The 25,367-nt window shown below is 45.8% G+C and overlaps 1 protein-coding gene across 1 annotated transcript; it reads left to right on the top strand.

The window, feature by feature from the left end:
• pwwp2b (PWWP domain containing 2B) lies at positions 1-20,558 on the top strand. Its single transcript, XM_002937798.5, has 3 exons — positions 1-349; positions 3,632-5,315; positions 18,457-20,558. Exons 1-2 carry the CDS (start codon positions 207-209, stop codon positions 5,295-5,297), a joined length of 1,809 nt encoding a protein of 602 aa, XP_002937844.2. The 5' UTR covers positions 1-206; the 3' UTR covers positions 5,298-5,315; positions 18,457-20,558.
• Positions 20,559-25,367: the final 4,809 nt, after the last annotated feature.

The following is a 25,367-nucleotide window of genomic DNA, read 5'->3' as shown; positions in this document are numbered from 1 at the left end:
GAGGAGGAGAACCGGGGGGCGGAGCGATAAGTGAAGGGGCGGGGAATCCCGTCGTGACGTCGGCGCTGTCCCAGAGCAGCTGAGAGGAGTCGGAGGCGGCTGAGGCGGACGAGAGAAAGAAGGGGGCGCTGTGCGGCGGTCCGGACCCTGCGCTGAGGGAGTTACAAGGCCGGCGCTGGAGCTGGCATCCGGAAAGCCAAGCGAGCATGGAGGCCGCGGCCGGGCCAGAGCTGCAGGTCGGCTCCCTGGTACCGGTCCTGCTGGAGCAGATGGTAAACGACACGCTGGTGGTGACACTGAGCTGCGGGGGGAAGCGCTACAGCGGGATCCTGCTGGACTGCAGCAAGAAGTAAGGGAAACTATCGCAGCAGGATCCCCAGCACCCTGCATGGGAGTTTGGCTTGGGGTGTCAGTGCACAATGGCACCTATAATCCCTAAACAGCCGCAGGGAGCTACCAGGGAGGGGTGCTGGGAGTTGTAGTTCAGCAGGTGTGTTGCCTCTTCTTGCCCTTAGTATTTGTCCAGCTGATCTGGCAACATGTCACTGGGCAAACATTAAGGGCAAGAGGCTATTGCACCCCCAAGGTGCTGGGACTTTCTTAGCCCCACTATGCACTGAAGTAGCCAGGTAACCTGTGCAGCACCTCTGGGCTTATATCATAGGGCCAGGAGGGGGTTAAAAACTCCCAGTGATGTGCAGTGATTTCCAGAAGCAGAACGCAAACCCCTTAACCCGAAATAAATACATCTATGGTGATGGGCAGAACCCCTAAACTTTCTTCCCGTGACAGACGCGGGCCAATACACGGCTTCTATTTATATCTCCCAGCAGCCATGTGGGCAAACAGCTTGCACTCAAAGGACGTATATACACTTTACCCATGGGCATACAGGGATTGATCAGTCCCGGGAAGCGTCCGGATAAAGAAGCATCGTGCTCAGCTTCCAGGTCCCAAAAATAATCCCGTGTAGCATACCCGGCCCTAAATAAATCCGCGCTTCTCACGCTCTGCTGTTGGACACCGACTACATTGGGCTCAATGGATGATGTTAAACTGCAGCTTTCAGCAGCCAGAGGGTTTGGAGAGGTGCTGGGAGTTGTAGTTCAGCATGTGAAGGCATGTCAGCTTCCCAAACTGGCTGAGGTTTAGAGCAAGTAAATGACAGTTGGATTCTAAAAGAGGCATTCAGTCTGCATAGTAAATGTTGCCTTTAATCCATAGTATAGTGCTGTTTTATCCCTTTAAAGGAACAGTAACACCAAAAAATGAAAGTGTATAAAAGTAACTAAAATATAATGTGCTGCTGCCCTGCACTGGTAAAAGTTGTGTGTTTACTTCAGAAAGTCTACTATAATTTATATAAATAAGCTGCTATGTAGCCATGGAGGCAGCCATTCAAAGGAGAAAAGGCACAGGCACATAGCAGATAACAGATAAAACACTATTGTATTCCACAGAGCTTATCTGTTATCTGTTATGTAAACTGTGCCTTTTCTCCTTTTTTCCAGCTTGAATGGCTGCTTATTATATACATTATAGTAGTGTTACTGTAGCAAACACACCAGTTTTACCAGTGCAGGGCAACAGTACGTTATATTTTTATTACTTTAAAGCTCTTTCATTTTTTAGTGTTACTGTTCCTTTAATACAAGTAATAGACTGGGTCGTTAGGGGGTTGTACAATATCTTAATTGACTGAAGAGAGTTTGACCCCCTATGGGTGCCATGTGTAAAAGCCTTGGAATTCCAAAGGTTGAAGACACACTGGGCTACTAGTAGCAGCTACTAAACGCCAGAAAATCCCCTGCCATAGACAATACTGAGAATTGCCTCTGCTAAAACACACATAGAGACAATTATCAGTAAATGATCAGCATTGTCTATTTTTGTAGCTGCTACTAGTAGCTCTGTGTGTTTTCACCCTAATTGTAGCTACATGGGGTTGTATTTTAGAAATAAAGGGGAACTAAGCTGCACTGCTGTCGGGTTTGCACATCAAAATCAAATGTACTTTCCAGTTTACAGCAACAATATAAATCGTGGGGCAATGGACTGTGACTGTTTCCCCCCACAGCCGGGTGTGAGCCGCTGCCATATACGGGAATAGGGGGGATTCTGGATAAATAGACCGTTCTGCACTTGGCAATAACAGCTTTAACTCTTTGAAGCTCAGACTGGATGCTGGTATAGGTGCAGGTATTGCTGTGTGTGCCTGAGGGACTGGTAACATGGAGGTGATGTTTTGTTAGGAATGGAGAGGGACAGGGAAGGGCAGCTGGCAAGGCCTTTGCTATAATCAGCTTTAATGACTGTAAGCCTTGCACTGTCATTAGGGGGAGGGGGCCGGGGGGCGCTTCCAAATTCTCTCTTCCCTCCCTTCTTTCATGTGCTGCTCTCACAACAATGACCTGGGCCCTCTCTTCATTTTATAAGTCACCCTTCTAGGAAAATCTGACATTTTTTTCTTTCATTGTTGAAATTGCCATTTTCTCATTTCACATTTTCTCCAGTCACTCATTCAATCAGTGGGGTTCATTCCAGCCTATTTATAAAGCATTTTGGGCGATGTTGCAATTAAAAGAAAAATGTCTATAAGTTCCAAAACCTGGGGAAATTTCCTAGTTGCTGTTTATGGGGAAAGATGGCTTTTCTAAAAAAATCTAAAAATAAGGCAGTGATGTTTTTCTAAATCAGTGTACTTCAGACAATTATTTCACACTTTATCGGTTTATAAATGGGCCATTATATTGGAATGCATCTAAATAAAATTCAGTTTTCTTTGTGTACATAGGCCCCCTAATGTCCTATTGTGTTGGCCATACATGGCCCACTAAAAGCTGCCGATATCACCCACATTAGGTAGGCACATCAGTGGAAAGAGCTGCTCCTTTGGTGACCTTGGTAACAGGACCCTTTAGGGCCATGGCACATGGGGGGGGGGGGTTAGTCACCTACAATAAATCGTGAGGCTTTTTCGAGAGATTTGTCACCCGTCCTAGAGCTGATTTATCGCTGGGGACTAATCTCTGTGTGCGCTATCTCCCTGGCCATACACAATCTGATAAAAAATGCAGACTCGGTCCCTCTTGATGGATTCGACAGTTTAGTTGCCTGTTTGGGGCCCTCGGGAGGTGTGAAAATCCCATCTGGCACGGATCACATTGTGCTGTCCTCTCCCAACTGGTCTCCATAGGCCCCCAATATGATGCAGTCATTGGCCCACGGGGCTGACTGTCAGACCCACTGTGTTGGTAGGCAGTTTTTTGGGAAATATTTGCTCCAGTTTAAGTGGTAGAAGGTTAATAGCACGTGGGATGCTTTGACCCTCTGCTCTAAAGCAGGATTTTACAGTCAAATCTCCCTGGTCTGTGCCCTATTCCCATTAATGTGAATGGGAAACAAACTGCCAGTGGCATATGCTTGTGTTATTAGGTGGGAATCCCTCAGAAATGATCCCTATGGTGTTTGAGCAATCCCCAACCAACAGCACCAGTGGCTGCGTCTGCCTTTAATGTGAATGCGGCACCGTTATGTAAAGGGAACATTTATAATTTGATGCATTGCAGTTATTCCTATTCCTTTGTATGGAATGAGCAAATTATCTTCATTATCTTATTCATTCCTCTAGATCTGGGTTGTTCTGTGTGCCGCCTACTCCATTTCCAAAGCACGATGAACCACCTATGGATATTACTCCTACTGATGTTGAACATCCACCGGCTGAAGCAGCTCTTCAAGATGTTGGCCAACCTGTACCAAGCAACAATCAATGCCCTCCTCTCCTTCCACCCCCAGGGACCGCTCCTTCTTATCCTCCTTACTTCGAAGGTGCCCCCTTTCCTACACCTCTGTGGCTGAGGCACTCCTACAATCAGTGGGTCCCGCAGCCACCCCCACGGACTATTAAAAGGACAAAAAGACGAATGGCAAGAAATAGAGACTCAGGGAGGCTCATAATGAGCACCATTCGACTAAGGCCGCGGCAAGTCCTTTGTGAGAAGTGCAAAAACACACTAAATTCCGAAGAGTCTGATAAAGATAAACAGAATGACTCTAGAAATGGTAGGATAAATTCCGAAGAGTCCGATAAAGATAAACAGAATGACTCTAGAAATAGTAGGAGGCTTAATGGTGATGATAAAGAGAAAACTAAATCTCAGCCTAACTGTGAAGACCTAAAGACTATGAAAGACAAAAAAGATGAACAGAGTACCCCTAAGGACTTGGTGCACAGAAGTCCGGTTATAAAGATCTCATACAGTACTCCACAGGGTAAAGGGGAAGTGGTTAAGATTCCATCACGTGTCCATGGCTCTGTTGAGCCTTTTTGTCCAAACCAGACTTTACAAAATGGAAGCAGGGACCAAGAAATGCCAAAGGATGTTGATAGACATCATACGCCCAGGCGCTTAGTGGATAAGTCAACGAGTAACCAGTTAGCTTCCATTCCAAAGTTAAAGTTACCTAAACCCTCGCATTCCAGTTTGGAGGCGCCACCTCCCAAAATCAGGTTAAAACCACAAAGGGGTAGTGGCGGACAGAGTGTTTCTGTATATAAGTCTGAGCTTATAGATGGGATCCATGATCACCAAAACAGCAGAGGGTCTGAAACAGATTCTTCTTCCTTTTATATGGATGACTCCAGAGAAAGAAGCTTTCATGATGTCTCCTTGGGGAGTTCGGGGGAAGATGATGACTTTAAGGGGTTTCCGCACACCAGAGAAGGACACAACCTAAATTTACTTAGGGGTTACCGGAAAAGGAAAGCCGATTCTTCTAGTGCTTCTTTATGTAGCAATGACAGTTTAGATGAATCCAAATCCTCTTGCCTGGAACTAAATGGCATGGAATTTTGCGACCTTCTTCCTGGAGATGACCTCTCTGTGTCGTCTTCCAAAGACGAACAAAAAACGGTTCCACCTCTCACGGTCAGGCTGCACAGTAAAAGTGTTTCGAACTGCATTAATGTAGAAGGAAAGACCGTTTCAGTGGGGGATATAGTATGGGGAAAGGTTCACGGGTTTCCATGGTGGCCTGCAAGAATTCTTAGCATTAATGTCAATCAAAAAGCGGACGGAGATCCATCGTGGCAAGAGGCGACCGTTTCATGGTTTGGTTCTCCGACGGTTTCTAGTTTATCTGTTTCAAAACTTTCCTCATTCTCTGAATTCTTCAAGCTAAGGTTTAATCGCAAGAAGAAAGGAGTGTACCGCAAAGCTATTGCCGAGGCTGCTAAAGCTACTGATCACCTGACTCCAGAAATTAGGGAACTGTTAACGCAATGTGAAACGTAGCATTAGGACCAGAAGCAGGTGAGTAAATAGCAGCTGTGCTTGGATGTATCACCCTGTCGTTATTCGTTATTCATAGTGTGTGCTCTTTCTGGGGCTTAAAATAATGTGTGTATCCATGCTATGGTCCTCTGATGTAGCCATACGGACATGGACCGTGTTCCTCTGAGGTAGCCATACGGACATGGAAAGGGTTCCTCTGAGGTAGCCATACCGGCATGGACCGTGTTCCTCTGAGGTAGCCATACCGGCATGGACCGTGTTCCTCTGAGGTAGCCATACCGGCATGGACCGTGTTCCTCTGAGGTAGCCATACCGGCATGGACCGTGTTCCTCTGAGGTAGCCATACCGGCATGGACAGTTTCCCTTTGAGGTGTTTTGGACAGTGTTTTAGTATGGAGTTAATCAGAAAGGCCAAATAGCTTTATTTGTTTTGTTTGGCCCGGTGTCTTTAGCTTCCTGTGCCAATGAGCCTTCCACATGTTCAGCAGGATAATAATGAATAGTTTAGTGCCAGTAAGGTGGCACACATATCCGGAGAGTCAGCAAGTATAGCTAAACTATTAGATCAGATCTGTTCAGCCACCTTTTAGAATTGCTTTTTCTACATCATATTAAAGGAGAAGGAAAGTCAGAAATCACTTGGGTGTGCCAAAAGTTAAGGTGGCCATACACGTTAAGATCTGCTCCCAATCCGCTCCCAATATCCCCACCTACGGGTGCAATAAGAATGTGTCCCTAGTAAGCACATTTATCATAAAGAAAGTTCACCATACAAATAACCTTGAAAGGAAAAGCAAAGTCACAATCACTCGGGGGTTCCAAAAGTTAGGCACCACATTCCGGTGCTTAGAAGAAAAATGCCCCAAGCCCAGGGTTCCTCTTAGCAATCACCGCGGAGTGATCCTGTTCTTCTGCTGCTTCTTTTCTTTATTCAGAATCCCGTGGCTGACACACGCGCAGTAGAGTGAATAAGCCAGTTTTGTTGTTAAAGTTTGGTCTTTTCACTTTACTGCACGTGCGCCCTTGCACAGGGACAAGTAGGAAGAGGATTGCTTTGCTGTGCAAGCACAGCAAAGCAATCCTCTTCCTACTTGTCCCTGTGCAAGGGCGCACGTGCAGTAAAGTGAAAAGACCAAACTTTAACAACAAAACTGGCTTATTCACTCTACTGCGCGTGTGTCAGCCACGGGATTCTGAATAAAGAAAAGAAGCAGCAGAAGAACAGGATCACTCCGCGGTGATTGCTAAGAGGAACCCTGGGCTTGGGGCATTTTTCTTCTAAGCACCGGAATGTGGTGCCTAACTTTTGGAACCCCCGAGTGATTGTGACTTTGCTTTTCCTTTCAAGGTTATTTGTATGGTGAACTTTCTTTATGATAAATGTGCTTACTAGGGACACATTCTTATTGCAGTATCTGTGGCCCTACAGCCATAGTAGTCTTTTGTCTGTAATTGTAGAGCTTTAAAGCTGCAGTGTGGACTACTTATAGTACGTAGCCATATTGGCCAAACTGAGGAAGCTTACCTAACTGAGTACATCGGAAACTTTATGGGCTGTTTGGTTTTGAAGGCCCGGTCTGTTGGGGGATGTTGGGAGCTGTATTCCTATAAAGGCTTTAGGGCTGCACAGTGACCGCTAAGACCTTGTTATGGCAACAGACCTCCGAAAAACAAGTCCGTTTCATAAGAGCAGGTCAGTGTGATGACTGCAAGCACTGTGCCTTTTCCATGTGTGACCCCCCCCCCCCCCCACTCATAATTTTACATAACTCGGCAGAAAGGAGGCTTGAAGGTGAACAACCCCTTTAATGACATCTTTTAGTATGTTATAGAATGGCTAATTCTAAGCAGCTTTTCAATTGGTTTCTTTTTTCTATAGTTTTTAAATTAATTGCCGCCGCCTTCTGCCCGTTTTCTGCTTTCAAATAGGGCTCACTGACGCCGGAAGCCAAAAGGATATTGCTGTATGAGGCTTCAATTTTATTTCTTTCTAGTCACGCCGTCACCAATTAATATTCCAGTCTCTCATTCTAATCAAAGCCTGGTTGCTAGGGTAATTTGGACCCTAGCAACCAGATAGCTGCTGAAATTCCAAACTGGAGAGCTGCTACATAAAAAGCTAAATAATTTTAAAAAAAAACACACAAATAATAAAAAATGAAGACCAATTGCAAATTTTTTCACTTTTATACTAAAAGTTAAGTTGAAGGGGAATATATGAGAATGGAATAAGTAAAGAACAAAATTAATACATTAATGAAACTTTTTCTGAGCTGGAGTGGCCACACATAGGTCGAATTTGGCCGCCATTTGTGAAGCTTCCAGTGAAGTTTCAGCTTATTGGCATTGCACGTGTATGGGCCTGGGGTGGCGGCCTTATCAATCCACGCCTAGTCCTTGTGTGATTTGATAATTGCCTTTACTGATGCACTTATTCAAAAGCAAATCTTTTGAATCTTGTAGTAACACAGACTGGGGTGGGTGAAGGTTTAACCATTTGAAAGGAAGGAAGGACATATCAGCCAGCTCTGACTTGTAGCAGCCTGCCTTCAGCAGAACAATGACTTATCGCTGTTCTCTCACCCCCCTACAGGCTTTCTTGCACTTATAGGGTTAAGGTAATTGTTCTGCCTAATTGTTCAGAGGGATCACTCATACCAGCTGCCCAACTCTGGAACTGTTCCGGTGCCTTCTAGTACTCACACAATGTTGTATACCCATATGAGGAAGAAGTGTTCCATTGGGCTGAGGTCAAGTCCCTCTCCAGGCCTGTAAAATTCTTACCAGGTTGACGCAATCGTGCTGGGTTCTAATATTTTAGGTGCTTTTAACGAAGTTATGTCACTGCCATGTTATGTTACTGTCACTACTACATGAAAATTGTATAATACTTCTTATACAGAGTGCCACGCCTAGGCTTATTGAACAATTTTCATGTAGTAGTGACAGTTCCAATAATTAGGAGTGTCCACATACTTTTGTTCACATTGTGTATATTTGCTTGTTTTGGCCCAGTTGCCATTCAAGCTTATTCTTGCCTGATTTGCCAAACAAATGATGGGCAGAATGGGCCCAACCAAGCATCTGGTCTTCCACCAACCATTGGAGCACATGTGTGGCAGTGTCTGTGCAGAACCATCAGCTGTGGGTCTTATCCAAACAGAACTATCTGTCATGTAAATTCAATATGGGAAGAAGCCCCACTCAAATGTGAGTTCAACCAACCCTACATTTAGTGCCTTACTATTCTGCCTTTAGGCAGCCATTTGTGGTCAGACTCAAGCTGCCGATTAGGGTCCTTCAGACTGATTCAGCAGCTTGTCTGCCAATGTACAGGGACCCCCCAGGCCCTACCCCTCTGATATCTGGCTGAAAAACTTAGGGGGCAACCTCACCAAACAAGTGAATCTTACAGTGTATGGTCACCTATAAAGCCATACAAAAGCTAGTTTGGTGACCTCGCCACCTAAGGTGGGCAGTATCGGGGGAATTCGATTGTTTGCTCTCAGGCCAAATGAGTGAATTATGACGATGGGAATAGGATCTGTCAAAGTGAGGACAGCATCAACGAGCCAATACTTTTCCCAATCTGATGGGAAAATCAAACTTGCCTGATCTCGAAATCTGGCCATACACGGGCAGATAAATTGCCGAATTGGTTGAAGGACCCAAATCGGCAGCTTAAATCTGTCCATACATGGCCATACACGTAGCAATAGCAATCCGTCCTGCTACTGTTTAGGGCTGAATCGTCCGATATGGAGGTAGAAATAATAGGGATTCTACCTCCACCTGCCGATTCAGCCCTAAATGCAGATTTTGCAACAGCGCCCGATCGACAGCCTTTGCAATATCAGTCGCCTTGTCGATCCACCATAATACAGTACGAAACAAGGTTTTTTACAATAGTATCGGAGCGTGTATGGCCAGCTTAAAGCTCAAGTCAAAAAGGTGGAGATGAAGGGTGGGATCCCACTGATAAGATCCATGCAATTACTGGGCCGACAAGCAAGCAGACAATAAAACTCAGGAATTCAGCCACCAAAGTAAACATTTCTGTTAATACTAGATAGGTAGACCTACTATTGTGCTTGAAGAATGTTAAATCCTAGACTTCTGGATCGTCTAGGTGGGTAACTGCCTTAGCAACAGAATTGCTGTGTCTGGTTGCCCTGGAATCTAGGGACACAGCTTGGCAATCTGTTGTGCAAGTAGGGTTCCTAGTATTTCCCTGAACCCCCCCCCCCCCCACACACACACACACACACACACACACACACACACGGGCTACTATGGAATTTATCCCCCATTAAGCTCTGTCCTGGGGTGCATGTGTAGGGCAGCTGTTTAGGTTGGCTACCTGTGTACCCAAACCCACACCTGCCCGTGGGCTTCAGTGCTGCATTTCTTTTCCCTTTTGAATAAATATTCCCATGGAATGCAGTCTTCAATGAATGCCACTATGAAGGCCCCTACTATCTGTGCCTGCAGTGCTTGTGTAACCGACAGCTAAAGGCTGTAAGGGCCATACTGGGAGTTGTAGTTTAACACGATGGATATTCTTGTTGGTTCTGCCTGGAGACCAAAGAAAGACAGCTTGTGAGTCGACTCTAGTACCCTGACGTCAGCAGAATAATTGATTTAAAAGCACGTCAGAGATAGATGAGGCGACTCCTGCAGCGCTCGTGGGTACAACAGGCGGAATCAAATGGGATCATGTGATTAAGGAAGCTCAACCTGCTTCTCCAACACGTAAGATGTTAAAAGAAAAACCACTCTTATGGGCTATAGGTCCACTGTTCTACTGCTGAAGGAGGGCTTCTATTAGGAAGCAGATCTTTCACCACTATGCCCACCTTAATGGGGGCAATATCAGACTGATCAGCCCTCAGGCCAGTGAGCAAATCAGAATTGTCGCTATGCAGGCGAAAAATCTAACCTGCTCCATCAACATTTTTGACCAGATTTCACTTGGGTCGGCCTGTCAGAGGGACCCCTGTGTATGGCCACTTTTAGTGTCCCTATCCAAAGTGCTACAAGATGGTGCCTGTCAACTCCGCTTCAAAACTCTGCATTTTTCATAGCAGGTTCCGACAAGCAGCGGTTCTCAACCTGTGGGTCGGGACCCCTTTGAGGGTTGCCTAAGACCATTGGAAAACACATATTTCCGCTGGTCTTGGGAATAATTTTATGGTTGGGGGTCACCACAACATTAGGAAGGTTGAGAACCACTGCCACAAAGGGGACACTTTTGACTGTAACAGATAGGGAAGTGGGCTGTAATTTGCAGATTGATTGAATCCTTTTAATTAGATATAACATTTAATGTGTAGTAATTAGAATTTTTTTTCAGCCAGTAGCCCGCAGCATATTTTACCCCCCCCCCCCCCCGTGTGGTTTAAACACCATTACCATGATGCTCTGGGCAACACCAATTTTGTTTCTCACATGTGAACTAGAAATTGCATCATTGTCTTAAAGGGTAAAGGTGCCCATACACCTTCAGATCCGCTCGCTTGGCAATGTCACCAAGCGAGTGGATCTTCTCCCAATATCCCCACCCACGGGTGGGCGATATGGGGAGAATCCAGGGTAATTCGATCGTTTGGCCCTGGGACTAAACGATCGAATTATAATGACGGGCATAGGCGAAGTCGGTCCGGGACCGCATCAACGAGCCGATGTGGTCCCTGATCCGACTAGATTTTCTAACCTGCCTGATCAAGATCTGGCCGAATTGGTCTAAGGGACCGATATCGGCAGCTAGAATCGTCCCGTGTATGGGGACCTTAAGGGAATTCTTATTTATTGGGGGGTGTTAGTGTTAGTGTTAAAGGTGTGGTTAACCTTTAGTATGTTATAGAATGGCCCATTCTAAGTAACTTTTCAATTGGTCTTTATTATTTATTTTTTTTTATAGTTTTTGAATTATTTTCCGCTTTCTGTTTGCAGCTTTTAAATAGGGGTCACTGACCCTGGCAGCCAAAAAACGATTGCTCTGTTATATTGTTATTAATCTTAATTTTCATATTGTGCTCCTCTTCTATTCATATACCAGTCTCTAATTTAAACCACTCCCTGGTTGCTAAGGTAATTTGGACCCTAGCAACCAAATAGTTGCTGCAATTCCAAATGGGAGAGCTGCTGAACAAATAGCTAAATAATTCAAAAATCACAAATAATAAAAAAAATGAAGACCAATTGCAAATTGCTTCAGAATATTACTCTCTATGTCATTCTAAAAGTTAACTCAAAGGTGAACAACCCCTTTAAAGGTGGCCATACACGTTACAATTACGTTGCCAATTAGCAAATTGGTTAGACGCCCCCCATCTCAGTAGTAAGTGGTGATAATGTGCCCCCTGTGTGCCGGCAGAGTCTCGTCATGCCCTGTGTTGGCAATAACCATGCAGCATGGCACATAATGATCATTAAGGAAAACCGATATTATAAAATTCTTGGCACTGGTACAGATGGATCTATGGCACTAAAAGGGTTAAGTAAGCGCTTGCTGGGTAATGAGATTACATGTTAACTTTGCATCACATCCCTTTTTCTACTCCAAATGAAACTGCTGACTCGGGGCTGAGTCACGGAACATTGTGTACTTTTATGCTTAGTCATTTCATTTGATTCATTAATCATCAAATCACTAAAAATTCTTATATGTGTATCTGCCCCACTTAGTTCCCAAAGTGTTAGGCAGGGCTTAGCGTAAAGGACACATTGGGCAGAATACCTTTTTATATTCTAACTTGTCCTTGAAGCTCATCTTTAAAAGAGAAGGAAAGCTACTCGGGCATTTTATTGCCAATAGGTTAGTCACAATAGTGCAAGGTAGAACACTATGTTTATTCTGCAGATTGCTTTACCATACCCGAGTAAACAGCCATAGAAACTCCTCTGTATGTTTAAAATAGCAGCTGCCATTTTAACTTGGTCTGACTTCCAGGCAGATTAGAGCAGAGAGGGCAGGGGGAGAGAGGATAGAGGAGCAAACTGAGTAGACATCCCGTGCCATGAAGGATTTTTTGAGAGAAGGAAATCTGGTACGGAAGATCATGGATACTGAATAGAAGAAAAGAAATGTGGTGGTTCTTTTCGCTGAGGGCACAGAGCAGGAGTGATATTATTTTATGCCCCTGCTCCCCATACAACTAGGCCCCACTTTCTTCTGGACCTGGCCAGCCCAGAAACAATGGCAGCCCAGTCAAGGCAATAACAAGCTGAGCCAGGAACACTGTTATAGAAACTGAGGGGGCAAAACATATAGTTACCTCTTAATATTTCCATTCATCAAACATACAAAGAGAAATATAAATGACTTATATAGCAGCCCTATAATAAATGAGTGGTATTATCCCTTTCCTAGGAAGGCTATGGCCACATTCATACTGCAACCTTCCAGGGCTTAACATGTAATTATATGTAATCTTTGTTGACTGCCTTCAACAAGCAATATCAATCTGTTACGCCCCCAGCCTTAATGGCTCTTAATAGCCTTCTGCTGTGTGTGTAGCCTTTCAACAGGACTCGTGTTACGGCAGGTGTGTAGGGGACCCCATTCCCCCTTCCTTTTCCGTAAATGTAATAAAACAAGTAGCTTTCATTTAAATGTACTTGGGTTTAACCCCTTAAGGGCTTAAGGCCAGTACTGCCCTGTGCAGGTGGGATGAGACTGCTATAGGGCTCCTGTGTGATCAGTCGCATACAGCAGCTCCTGAATATATTTATGTCTAAATTGTATCCAGCAGCCCATTTGTTTTACACAACAGCCATGTAATTTGGCTCTGCCGACGTCTTGCAAAGGAGGAGTATGGAATAATTGACAGTTACTTTGTGGCCAGTGTTTTGTGGCTTCTGTATTGATTTATTTGCTTGTTTAGAATAAATCAATAACTTGAATGGATCAATACAAAAATCTTTTATAAAATAATTCTTTTACCCGGGGCTTAATAGAAAATGTCATTCTTATTTCATCAAAGATCATAATTTGTACTTTGGCTTTATGTGTATGTATGTATGTATGTATGTATATATAAATATATTATAATGTGTGTGTGTGCTATATGCATAGATAGAGGCTACATTGGTCTGTTATGGAGCTCTTGCTTCCATGCAACCTAGTGCATTTCACAGTGGATATTGGGTTTCCTCTACATCTCATTTAGTTCAGAAGAAGCTGGAGATGGTTATGGCTGGTTCCATGGCATCGTGTTGATAGCTGTGCCTTCCTACAACACCTGGCCTTAATTGCCGGTTGAATGTCTTTGGCTCGCTGGAAGGTCTTGGCTCCCATGAAATGCCATGTGGTGCCAGCCTTTGTTTTTCAATCCTTAACGACATTTTTGGGAAGGATGAGGGCTTGGACTCTTCTCTTAAATGGAAGGATCCTATAGAAGGACTTCCATGGCAAAAATGTTTCATTTTCAATAATGTCCAGTCAAAACCGGCTATTTCTGCTTTTAAGCTACAGTTCTGATTAGGGACTCCCCAAACCCACGATTTGGCAGAATACTGGCACTTTAAGCAAGATCGCAATTCAGTCTAATTTCCCATTTCATTAAAATCAAATGTTAAACCTAATGTGGGATTTAAAAGCCCTGGACACCCGAATGCAGCACACTAATGGATTCTGTGCATCTGTTGTTCTGATATTCTCTGTCTTTCTTGGGTTCATTCCTGTTCTCCAACCTCCCCGGCCTTTTTGCGTCACAGATCCATCCAACGTGCCTGAGTGTTCCGATGATCTGCTTTTAACTATGGGGTTAACTCCGTTGGGGGAGGGAAATGATCTTCCCTGGGCTCTCAGTGGTAATGTTGAGTGCCTCCTCCGTTCCTGATTAGGCTGTCTAATTATGTTCTTTCTTAATATTGATTGCGGCCTTGCGCACTCCCCAGTGGTTTAATGGCGCTGTCATCAATCACTCGTGTGTTGCTCGGCACTGATGTGTCTCCCCCCCTTCTCCTCCTTCCTATCTCTCCATCTATCCCTGATTTAATGCCTCTAATCAGATGTTGTACTGAATAAATAACTGGAATATGATTTGGCTTAGAGCTTCCCATCTCTGCCTGTACAGATGTGTTTTCAGTTGGGCCCCCTGTGTGCTCATCAGGGGAGAGTATTTTGGGTGTTGGGACGTGCGGTGTAAGCTCCATTAAATCTTCCTCTTATTTCCCTGTCACTTGTTCTAGGATCCAGGCTTCAATTTACAGCAGATGTCACTGATCATTAGCCCTGGATACCCCACAGCTCCATTCTATACAGTCTTTGCCAGTTTAAAGCAGAAAATTGAACAGGTCGGCTGCCTGGGGCAGAATAATTGCCTAGTCTTGCGCAATATAGTGTGTCTTATGGCTACGTATCGTATTGTGTCTTATGGCTTCGTATTGTACTGTGTGTCTTATTGCTACGTATTGTACTGTGTGTGTTATGGCTACATATTGTACTTATGTCTTTGTGCTTTGTCTGAGAAACTCATAGGGAGTATTACTTACCTGTATTTTTGGCGACTTAACTGTCAGTGGAACATTTTCCTGCTGTCACTACAACTTGTTGGCCAGTAGCCCTCAGTGGGGCAAGGCTTAGACACTGCTGGGCAACTGTGAAGTTAAATTCAGGTTGTAGTTGGGTATACACATAAAGATCTGCTTACTTGGTGTGGTCACCCAACAGGTAGATCTGTGGCCAACTTGCCTGTCTGTGAGCTGGACCAAATCAGTTGATCCAATAAATTGCCCCCCAATTATACTCCGTAGGTGGGTATGCCACCGGATGAGCGTATTGGCATTGGTATGGCCACCTTAACCAGTTAGATATCTGGCCAGTTTAGATCCTGATACTGGTTGGGCAGGTTATCCACAGTGCGGTAAGCCTCTGACTTAAGGTGGCTATACACGGGCAGTTTTAAGAAGCCGATTTGAATCCTTCAGACCAATTTGGCAGCTTATCTGCCTATGTGTGGGGACCCCCTGAAGGACCCACCTGACTGATAACTGATGTCAATCAGTCAGATGTCAATCAGCAATGTTTGATTTTTGTGTCCGATCAGAAACTGCATAGGCTCATTGATGTGTTACTCTCTCCGACGACTCCCATTCCCGTCATCCTTTAACCCGAGGGAAAATGATCGGATCACTCGGATATCAGCCACGTTGGGTGGGCATATTGGGGGGAAAGAGTCACTCATTTGGTGACCTCGCCAGATGAGCAAATCTTAACGTGTATGGTCAGCTTAATCTAGATGGGGCCCCAAGTAGTAGTGGCTTCGGCTAGGAGTATAATTAGGTGCCTCCTCTATTGGCAATGGGCATTCTAGCCATCCAGGGGCAGGTTTTGTGCTTCTTTGTGTGATTCAGGCCCAGACTGGCAATCTGTGGATTCTGGCAAATGCCAGAGGGGCTGCTGTAAGATGCCATATACACTCACTATTTATTGGGTCTATAGGGGGCTGTTTGGGTCTCTGTGTATTTGAAATGCCAGGAACTATTTTGTATCCCAGTCCAGACTTGCTGTGATTGTAGATTCTTTGCAGCAATGATGCTAGTGGAGGATGCCACTGATGAAGTCAATGAAATGGCATCGCCCAAATATGATGGGAATGTGTTTCTTTTCTATCTTACTTTTAGGGTAAGTTAAAGCAAATTAAAGTGTGTGTATATTTTCCAGTAAAATGTTCCTGACAAAATGTCTGCTGTCCGGCAGAACAGGGAGCGTTCCAACGCATGAAGGTGCGGCGTTAGTGGATGGCTACGTAATCCTCAGCTGATCTGTTAATCAGTCTCCCGTAGCTAATTATGCAGAGTGACGTGGGAAAGGCAGCGTGCCAGCGAGGTGTGGCACATTGGGAGACATGGTTACTGGCGTTCTCAGCATAACCTCTCTATCATAAGCTGCCTTTATAGTCCCCAGTAAAACAAGCTTTAATAATGATAAATCATTGCGAATATTGGCTGGGCAAACCGTCAGAGGTAGTGCTGGTGGAAAATGCAGCCATTCTGGCTGGAAAGATGTGGAGTTTTGGCCCAGTTTGGCCAAAAAACATAATTAGCCAGGGTGTGTCCAGTTTCCAGAAGGCCCTGCTTGAGTGTCTCTGGTGCATATTAAGCTCTATACTGTATGGGGTCCACTGAGATCTTTTCCCCAATATTGCCCCCTAACGTGAGCAATATCTGCCTAATCTGATCTTTTGGCCCCAGGGCCGCAATGATTGGATTACAATGACAGGAATACAAGCCATCGACAGGCCGATGCAGTCCTCCGTTCAACGGGAAAATCATACCTGCTTGCTCGGCATCTGCCCGGTTTTCCTCCAGATATCTGTCGGGTAGGCCCATCAGAGGTCCCCATACACGGGCAGAAGCTGCCAAATTGGTCTGAAAATCTTCCCTTGTAGCTGCCTAGATTGTATAGCCAAGGTATTGCTGACATGTGTATGTGAGAGTATAAAGGTGGCACCTACAGGTGGGCGATATCAGGGAAAATGTAGGCTAATTCAATCTTTTTGGCCCTGGGGCCAAACAATAGAATTATAACGGCAGCAATGGGGCAGTCGATCCGACTAAATCTTTTAACCTACCCGATCGATATCAGGCCAATTTCAGGCCAGATGTCAGTCGGGCAGGCCCCTCGTTCCTGCCCCTACATGGGCCGCTAAGCTGCTGAATCAGTCCAAGGGACTGATATCGGAAGCTACAATCGGCCCATGTATGGCCACCCATACACGGGCCGATTTGTAGCTGCCGATATCGGTCCCTTGGGGCAGTCGGTTCAGGGACCGCATCAATGAGCCGATGCGGTCCTCGATCCAACTAAATCTTTTAACCTGCCCAATCGATATCTGCCCAATTTCAGGCCAGATATCGGTCAGGCATGGTCCTCTTTCCTGCCCCTACACGGGCCGATAAGCCGCCGAATCGGTCCAAGGGATATCGACAGCTACAAATGGCCCGTGTATGGCCAAATGATCAAATTAACTTACATTTTCGGGAGAAGATGTGCTCGCTTGGCGACCTCACCAAGCAAGCGGATCTTCACGTGTATGGCCACCTTAAGTCAGGCTAAGGAAGATGATTCTGGTACATAGAGTAACTTTGGCCAAATATAGGGACGAGACTATTACTAATTACTTAATTAGTTTGTATATTGGCTCAGAATTTCAGTCTCAGTTTAAGCTTGAATGAGTCCTGGTCGCTGGGTGTAGCCATGGGCTATAGTTTAGTTCCACAAGGACTGATTGTACTGGTTGCAGTGTAGATATGGTTGTTACCAAGGAGGTAAGTTGTCCTTATAGAATATGGTGTCCAAACTGCACCCCTATTGTAAAGTACCATGGTGATGCTTGTTGTTAACATACTTGACAGAGTCAGCAGTGTGCAAGCCATTTGGCAAGTTGCCTGTTGTTTTCTTCTTGTCCAGAGCCTGTTTGTCCAGCCTTCCACCCCAATGTCTGTTTCCATTAAACTGCCTGATTGGAGAGTTTGAGGAATGGAGTGCTACTAAGTAGTCTTAATTCATCATCAGTCCATGCCAGTTATCCAATCAGGATAGACATCCCTCAATGTGGCAGCATCCTTTCCCTTGTGATCTCTATATTTCCAATAGATATCCCTTATCAAGGTTAAACAGGGTTTTGTACGATATTCAGTGTGTGTATGGTGGATTGACGAGACAACTGATATTGCAGAAACCTTAGATATTGGGTTGATTTTGTCGATTGGGCATGACAAAAAATTTTGGTCGAGTGCCGTTGAAGGCGCCTGAGCCAAAGCAAGCATTTAGGGATGGATCATTAGATAGGGGTAGAATTTCTATTTTTTCTGCCTCCGTATCTGACGATTCAGCCCTGAACGTTAGTGGAGGGTACATTAGTTGCAGGAAAGATCCTAATTGTAACATGTATGGCCACTTTAACTAACCTATGGTGTATGTTGTGTATGGCAGTGGCCACATTTGATTGTGGGCTTTTGGGCTAGAGGTTGGATAAGCCCAGTGTCAGTGGAAAGATTTAGGTTTGCTTGTTTGGTGACCTGGCTAATCCCGATCTTGGCCATTTAAAGGACTCTGTTCTGATAGGTTGGCTTTACAAAATACGTTGGATATTATATACATGTGGTATAGAAACATCATTAACCTCCATTATTTTTGTGTTCCCCTAGATATGGTGAGAACCCACAGCTGCTCCCTCCTCCTAAAAACATCCTGACAAGTCCCACTGGAGACTCCTGCCATGGTACATCCTTGAGAGGAAGACGAGGCACCCTGCCAACTGTCACCTGACCGCCGCGCCGCCCTTGTTGTACCAAACTGACACGAGGAACTCACAGAGACGTCATCCACGACTACCAAACCCCTCTCGATTCCATTTCCAATCGAGGAACAAACTCTTATTTATTACTGAAAGGAAATCTACTTTTTGTTAAAAACCTATAAAACCCCCTCTTGCTGCTGCTTAGTGTACAGGTAACGGACTAAAGCTGCCACACACGACGGAAGTATTTAATCCGTGGATACGACTGCAATAGGATTCTCGCCGTAGGGCTCTTACAAGTGCTAACGATTCAGAGAGAAATCATCCAAACGCACCTTCGCTTATTCTCCCGCTCACATTTCGTTTGTTTTCTGAGATTTTTGCCAAATTTTATAGTAGGTCCCGTGGTAACTGCGGTTCTTTAACTTGGTTTAATAGTGATTGTAACTCTAGGTTATACAACAAAAAAAACTGAAGTTTATATTTTTTACCAAGATGACAAAAAGGTGTTTTATTTCTTTTTATCCCAAGAACGGTTAATCTGCGCTAGAGGAAAAATATACCCGCGTCAGCAAGGTTTATCTATATCCCTAAACAGAAAACAAAGGTCTGGATTTACTAAAATATAATTACTAGATTGCCCCGGTGCATTTACTCATTACAACCAATCAAAGCTTAGCTTTCATACTGGTCAGAACTATATGCTCATTGGTTGCTGTCGGTGGATACACTAGGTACAGTTTAGCACCTATGCAAGTAAAGGAGCCTTATGAGTGAAGACCTGGTATTCTTTGTACACAAAACATTCCGGGGCTTATTTACTAATATAGGTGCTGACTTACAGTAATGGATTTACGTACATGACTATGGTACATGGGGTATTTTGTCCGTCACTGCCTTTTAGATGTAAAATGGAAAGTACCCCATATGACGCATGGTGGACCTCAGATCTATAAAGTTTTGGGGCAAAGTTCTGCCCCATGAGTTCCCATGAGTCATAGCCCACAGGAACCAATCAAACCTTAGCTTTTTTTTTTTTGTAGCTTTAGGCTAATGCCAGATGAGGCGTAGGGCAGAAAATACCGCCCTACGCCTCCTACATGTGTCTGTTCATTCGGGTGCAGGCACAAGTAGGAGGCGTAGGGCGGAATTTTCGGCAAGCGTTTTTCTGCTTGCCGAAAATATCCGCCCTACTCCTCGTCTGGTATTAGCCTTAGAAGACTATATGTTGATTGGTTGCTCTGGTGCAATCTAGCATCTGTTTTTAGTAAATAAGCCCTTCGGCTTCTAACCGATAAACAGGAGCTGCCATATTGTTTTGAGCAGCCAAAGCATTTTTTTTACAGTTCAGCTACACTCCTTATGGCCATGCAGGGAAGATAAAGCCATTAAGGAAGGAATATGTTCTGAATAACAGCTGAAAATAAACCTGGGCCATGTTATGGGAGATTCATCTATTTTATAAGGGTATATTTAGCCTTTAATCTGAGTAACTGAGAAGTTGTTCCCCCTTCAATTCTGCTTTTGTTATTGTGTAGATTGCGTAATTCCAAGACAATTTTCATCTGGTCACCATGTTTTGTAGTTTTTGAACGATTTGGTTTTGTTGTTTTGCAGCTCTCAGACTTGGGATTTAAATGGTTACCTGGTTGCTAGGGAATAAATACCTAGCAACCAGGGAGTGGTTTTAAAATCAGAATGCCAGATGAATAGTAGAGGGACTGAATGTAAAAATAAGCAATAAAAAAAAAGAATCGCATTGAAAATGTTCCTGTTCTAGAAATAGGCGGAACAAGAAAGTTAATAAACCAAAAACCCATACAAAATACATAACGATGGCCAATGGGCAGGTTGCTTGGAGCAGGTCAGTCTATAACAGACTAAAGTTTAATGTAAAGGGGAACTTCCCCCCTCAAATGCAATGTGAAAAACAGAAATGAATTCAATGTGAAGTTATGGCATAAAATTCCAAAGATAATCAAATATAACATGAAAATAGCAAAAAAAAAAGACTTTCGGTTTATAAGTTTTTCTCCAAAATGTTTTACTGGGATTAAAAATGAACAAATAACCGGCCGATTTAGTAGGACTCCAGTTATGCAACGTTGCAGAGAAATGCAATTTTTTTTAAAGCCAGTTGAAATTGGATTTTTTTTTTTTTTTGTAATTTATTATTAAATAAATGTTTATGGGCTGTTCTGCAACAAATCCACTGTGTCCGCTATTTTATTAAAGGAAAGTAACCACATAATGTGCATTTGTATCGGATAAATCTTTTGTCCATATATTGTAATATATTCAAGCTGGCCAACTACGTCACTCACCCCCGGTCTGGCCAGTCCTACACTCACTCACCCCCGGTCTGGCCTACACTCACTCACCCCCGGTCTGGCCAGTCCTACACTCACTCACCCCCGGTCTGGCCAGTCCTACACTCACTCACCCCCGGTCTGGCCTGTCCTATACTCACTCACCCCTGGTCTGGCCAGTCCTACACTCACTCACCCCCAGTCTGGCCAGTCCTACACTCACTCACCCCCGGTCTGGCCAGTCCTACACTCACTCACCCCCGGTCTGGCCAGTCCTACACTCACTCACCCCCGGTCTGGCCAGTCCTACACTCACTCACCCCCGGTCTGGCCAGTCCTACACTCACTCACCCCCGGTCTGGCCTGTCCTACACTCACTCACCCCCGGTCTGGCCTGTCCTACACTCACTCACCCCCGGTCTGGCCTGTCCTACACTCACTCACCCCCGGTCTGGCCTGTCCTACACTCACTCACCCCCGGTCTGGCCAGTCCTACACTCACTCACCCCCGGTCTGGCCTGTCCTACACTCACTCACCCCCGGTCTGGCCTGTCCTATACTCACTCACCCCTGGTCTGGCCAGTCCTACACTCACTCACCCCCAGTCTGGCCAGTCCTACACTCACTCACCCCCGGTCTGGCCAGTCCTACACTCACTCACCCCCGGTCTGGCCAGTCCTACACTCACTCACCCCCGGTCTGGCCAGTCCTACACTCACTCACCCCCGGTCTGGCCAGTCCTACACTCACTCACCCCCGGTCTGGCCTGTCCTACACTCACTCACCCCGGTCTGGCCTGTCCTACACTCACTCACCCCCGGTCTGGCCTGTCCTACACTCACTCACCCCCGGTCTGGCCTGTCCTACACTCACTCACCCCCGGTCTGGCCTGTCCTACACTCACTCACCCCCGGTCTGGCCAGTCCTACACTCACTCACCCCCGGTCTGGCCAGTCCTACACTCACTCACCCCCGGTCTGGCCAGTCCTACACTCACTCACCCCCGGTCTGGCCAGTCCTACACTCACTCACCCCCGGTCTGGCCAGTCCTACACTCACTCACCCCCGGTCTGGCCTGTCCTACACTCACCCACCCCCGTCTGGCCGGTCCTACACTCACTCACCCCCGGTCTGGCCGGTCCTACACTCACTCACCCCCGGTCTGGCCGGTCCTACACTCACTCACCCCCGGTCTGGCCGGTCCTACACTCACTCACCCCCGGTCTGGCCGGTCCTACACTCACTCACCCCCGGTCTGGCCTGTCCTACACTCACTCACCCCCGGTCTGGCCTGTCCTACACTCACTCACCCCCGGTCTGGCCTGTCCTACACTCACTCACCCCCGGTCTGGCCAGTCCTACACTCACTCACCCCCGGTCTGGCCAGTCCTACACTCACCCCCGGTCTGGCCTGTCCTACACTCACTCACCCCCGGTCTGGCCGGTCATACACTCACTCACCCCCGGTCTGGCCTGTCCTACACTCACCCCCGGTCTGGCCTGCCCTACACTCACTCACCCCCGGTCTGGCCTGTCCTACACTCACTCACCCCCGGTCTGGCCTGTCCTACACTCACTCACCCCCGGTCTGGCCTGTCCTACACTCACCCCCGGTCTGGCCGGTCCTACACTCACTCACCCCCGGTCTGGCCGGTCCTACACTCACTCACCCCCGGTCTGGCCTGTCCTACACTCACTCACCCCCGGTCTGGCCGGTCCTACACTCACTCACCCCCGGTCTGGCCGGTCCTACACTCACTCACCCCCGGTCTGGCCTGTCCTACACTCACTCACCCCCGGTTTGGCCTGTCCTACACTCACTCACCCCCGGTCTGGCCTGTCCTACACTCACTCACCCCCGGTCTGGCCTGTCCTACACTCACTCACCCCCGGTCTGGCCTGTCCTACACTCACTCACCCCCGGTCTGGCCTGTCCTACACTCACTCACCCCCGGTCTGGCCAGTCCTACACTCACTTTCATCTGATTCATTAGGAATTCTGCTGCTTCATTATACATTTTACACAGCGGCTGAGGTTTACCTGCAACTTACTTGCTTTCAAGGTTAAAACCCCCAAATTGTTGCCCTTTTATTGGCTCCGCTGGGATCACCTGACTAGCTGGGAAGGGTAATAAATCTTTTCAAATGTATTAGCTTTTATATTCTTTATGGAGATCTCTGACCTATATAAAAGCACTGGGCCAGTGGTAGAGTGCCCTCGCAAGCGCCTTTTTTCCAGAGAAAACAACCCCAACCCTGACAGTCTAACCTCATAGTTTAACCCTTCCATCCCCTTTACCAGTTTAGTTGCAGTCTCTGCACTCTCTCCAGCTCATTAATATCCTTTTTAAGGACTGGAGCCCAAAACTGCCCCCCATACTCCGTGTGAGGCAAAAGGTAGATTCGCCACATTAGTGCCACCTAGAACAATATATTCTGCAGAAACCATTACCATACCTGAGTAAACAGCTTTAGAAGGTTTCTCCGTTTGCTTAAGACAGCAGCTGCCATTTTAAGTAGCTTCCTGCCTGCAGTCTAGCCCTTATAGCTCAGATCACACATTCCTAAGGATGGGGGAAATAGGAGAGAACTGTGCAGACTCTGGCCACATGAATTAAGGATGTTTTTGAGAGAAAAAGTCAAACACTGGAACATCATGTTTACAAAAAAAGAGACAAGAAATCCTTTGTTTCTTTTGATAGAGGACTGTATTACTGTAAGTGCTTATGGTTGTATTTACATAGACCTTTCTGATAAAGCTTACTTAGTTTTTACCTTTCCTTCTCCTTTAATAGATATTTAGTAGAAGTAAATCTAGAGCAACTGGACTTGCTGAGTAATCATCAAGTTCTGAAGAAGATACACACCCCAGCAGCTTCTTCAGAACTCATTGATTGGATGAGGTAGTATCGGCCAGACTGGCAAATAATGTGTCTGTCCAACCATTCTTTACAGTGTTTTTTAAGTGTTTTGCCCACAAACATTGAATACGGCTGCACAACAATCAAGCTGATCACAGAGAACAAGACCAAGGTCCTGGACTGGGGGATTACAGGAAATTGCACAAATCCCTCTTTTTTTTAGGGCGGCTGACATTTTTGTCATATGGTTAAACGAAAGGCTGCGGCTGTGCCTGTGTCCCTGGAGGGAACCACTCTATGGCATGTTATTTTGCTATAACGGGCATTCTCTCGCTGCTTTAAGCTGTGAATCAAGTTTTCCTTGGCAATAGGGTAGAAATCAACCAAATAAAATATGGCAGTGTTATTATTATGGCTCCTTCACTAATGGGTGTAAATTCACACAGTGTGGGACTGGGGCATTGCAGGCCCACTGGGAATTCCAGGGCTCTTCTTAAACATCCAGGGCTCTCCCCGAGACCCACGTCCTGCATACATGCTATGTACCTCCTTCCTACACTATTCTCCCAGTGTCCCACTGGCCCAATCTGACCCTGTATTCAGTGTGGCTAACCATAGCTTTCTATCTGCACTAGACCAATGAAAAATAGGGGGCAATGGGCTACTACACAGATAGTTTGTGCTTATGTTCGTATATATGAGCCCTATAGCAATGAGAGATGAGGTTCAATAATTTATAAGTTGGAAACAAGCAGAAGTCCTCTGTGGTGTAGGTTACACCAGCTCCATATACCTACCAATAATAGTAATTGTACAGCTGAGGCCAGAAGGTAGATTTTATTATGATGTTTACAGGCAGTGTCAGACTGGCCAACCAGGATACCAGGAAAACTCCCGGGGGGCCCTGGTGTAAGTGGGCCCTCCTGCTCCTGACCATTTGGCCTGTTTCATGGTCATTCCCTATTTCTGAATGGGAAGAAAGAGGAGAAATAGATGGAAGGATAGATGCTAGCATGTAAATAAAAGAGACTTGGGGAATAAAGAGGTTGGGTGAGGAAAGGAGGAAAAATAGTTTGGTTTTCTCGTGGGCCTCTGGGTTCCCAGTCCGACGCTGTTTACAGGTAGAGAGAAAGTCTCCAAAAAATGTTGCTCATCCAGATGAGTAAGTGTCAGCTGAACGTTTTACATGTTTATTAGCCGCCGAGGGAATTCCAAGGTGCTGATGTCTGATGTTGGCAAGCCAAAGGGAAACACAGACTTCACATTTCCCCAGCAGGTGTCTCAGCTGGTCACCGGCATATCTAAAGTGCGCCAGTCCTCGGGGTATGATTTGAAAAGCCAGTGGATGTGCCCCTCTATTGGCAAGGCATAATTCCCATAGGTTAGGGTGTTATTTGCTCCAGATTGGAGCTGAGGTACCCATTGACTTGCTTTGTGATTTCAACCACTTTTAGTGATCAAACCACTGCTATCAGATTGCAGGAAGAGTCACACATGACCGTGGGCACTATGAGCCTGTAGATATGCCCATTGGGAGCCCATTTACCTTATCTCACATGATGGCAGTTGTTGGGGTACCTGATGCCAGCTAGTTCCTGCCTAGGCTGCCAGTTGAAGGCATTTATGCAACTTGGTGTCTACTTTCTTAG

Source organism: Xenopus tropicalis, chromosome 7, assembly GCF_000004195.4.
Source record: "Xenopus tropicalis strain Nigerian chromosome 7, UCB_Xtro_10.0, whole genome shotgun sequence".
NCBI lineage: Eukaryota > Metazoa > Chordata > Amphibia > Anura > Pipidae > Xenopus > Xenopus tropicalis.
The sequence above is the reverse complement of the archived record's forward strand: the minus strand, read 5'-3'. Positions and strand labels throughout refer to the sequence as shown.

What these genes read in the sequence shown, in the direction of transcription:
- pwwp2b (XM_002937798.5), top strand. Translation starts at nt 207, where the DNA reads ATGGAGGCCGCGGCCGGGCCAGAGCTGCAGGTCGGCTCCCTGGTACCG. An exon ending in CTGCTGGACTGCAGCAAGAA is followed by an intron (nt 350 to 3,631) that starts GTAAGGGAAACT and finishes TCATTCCTCTAG; the next exon opens with ATCTGGGTTGTTCTGTGTGC.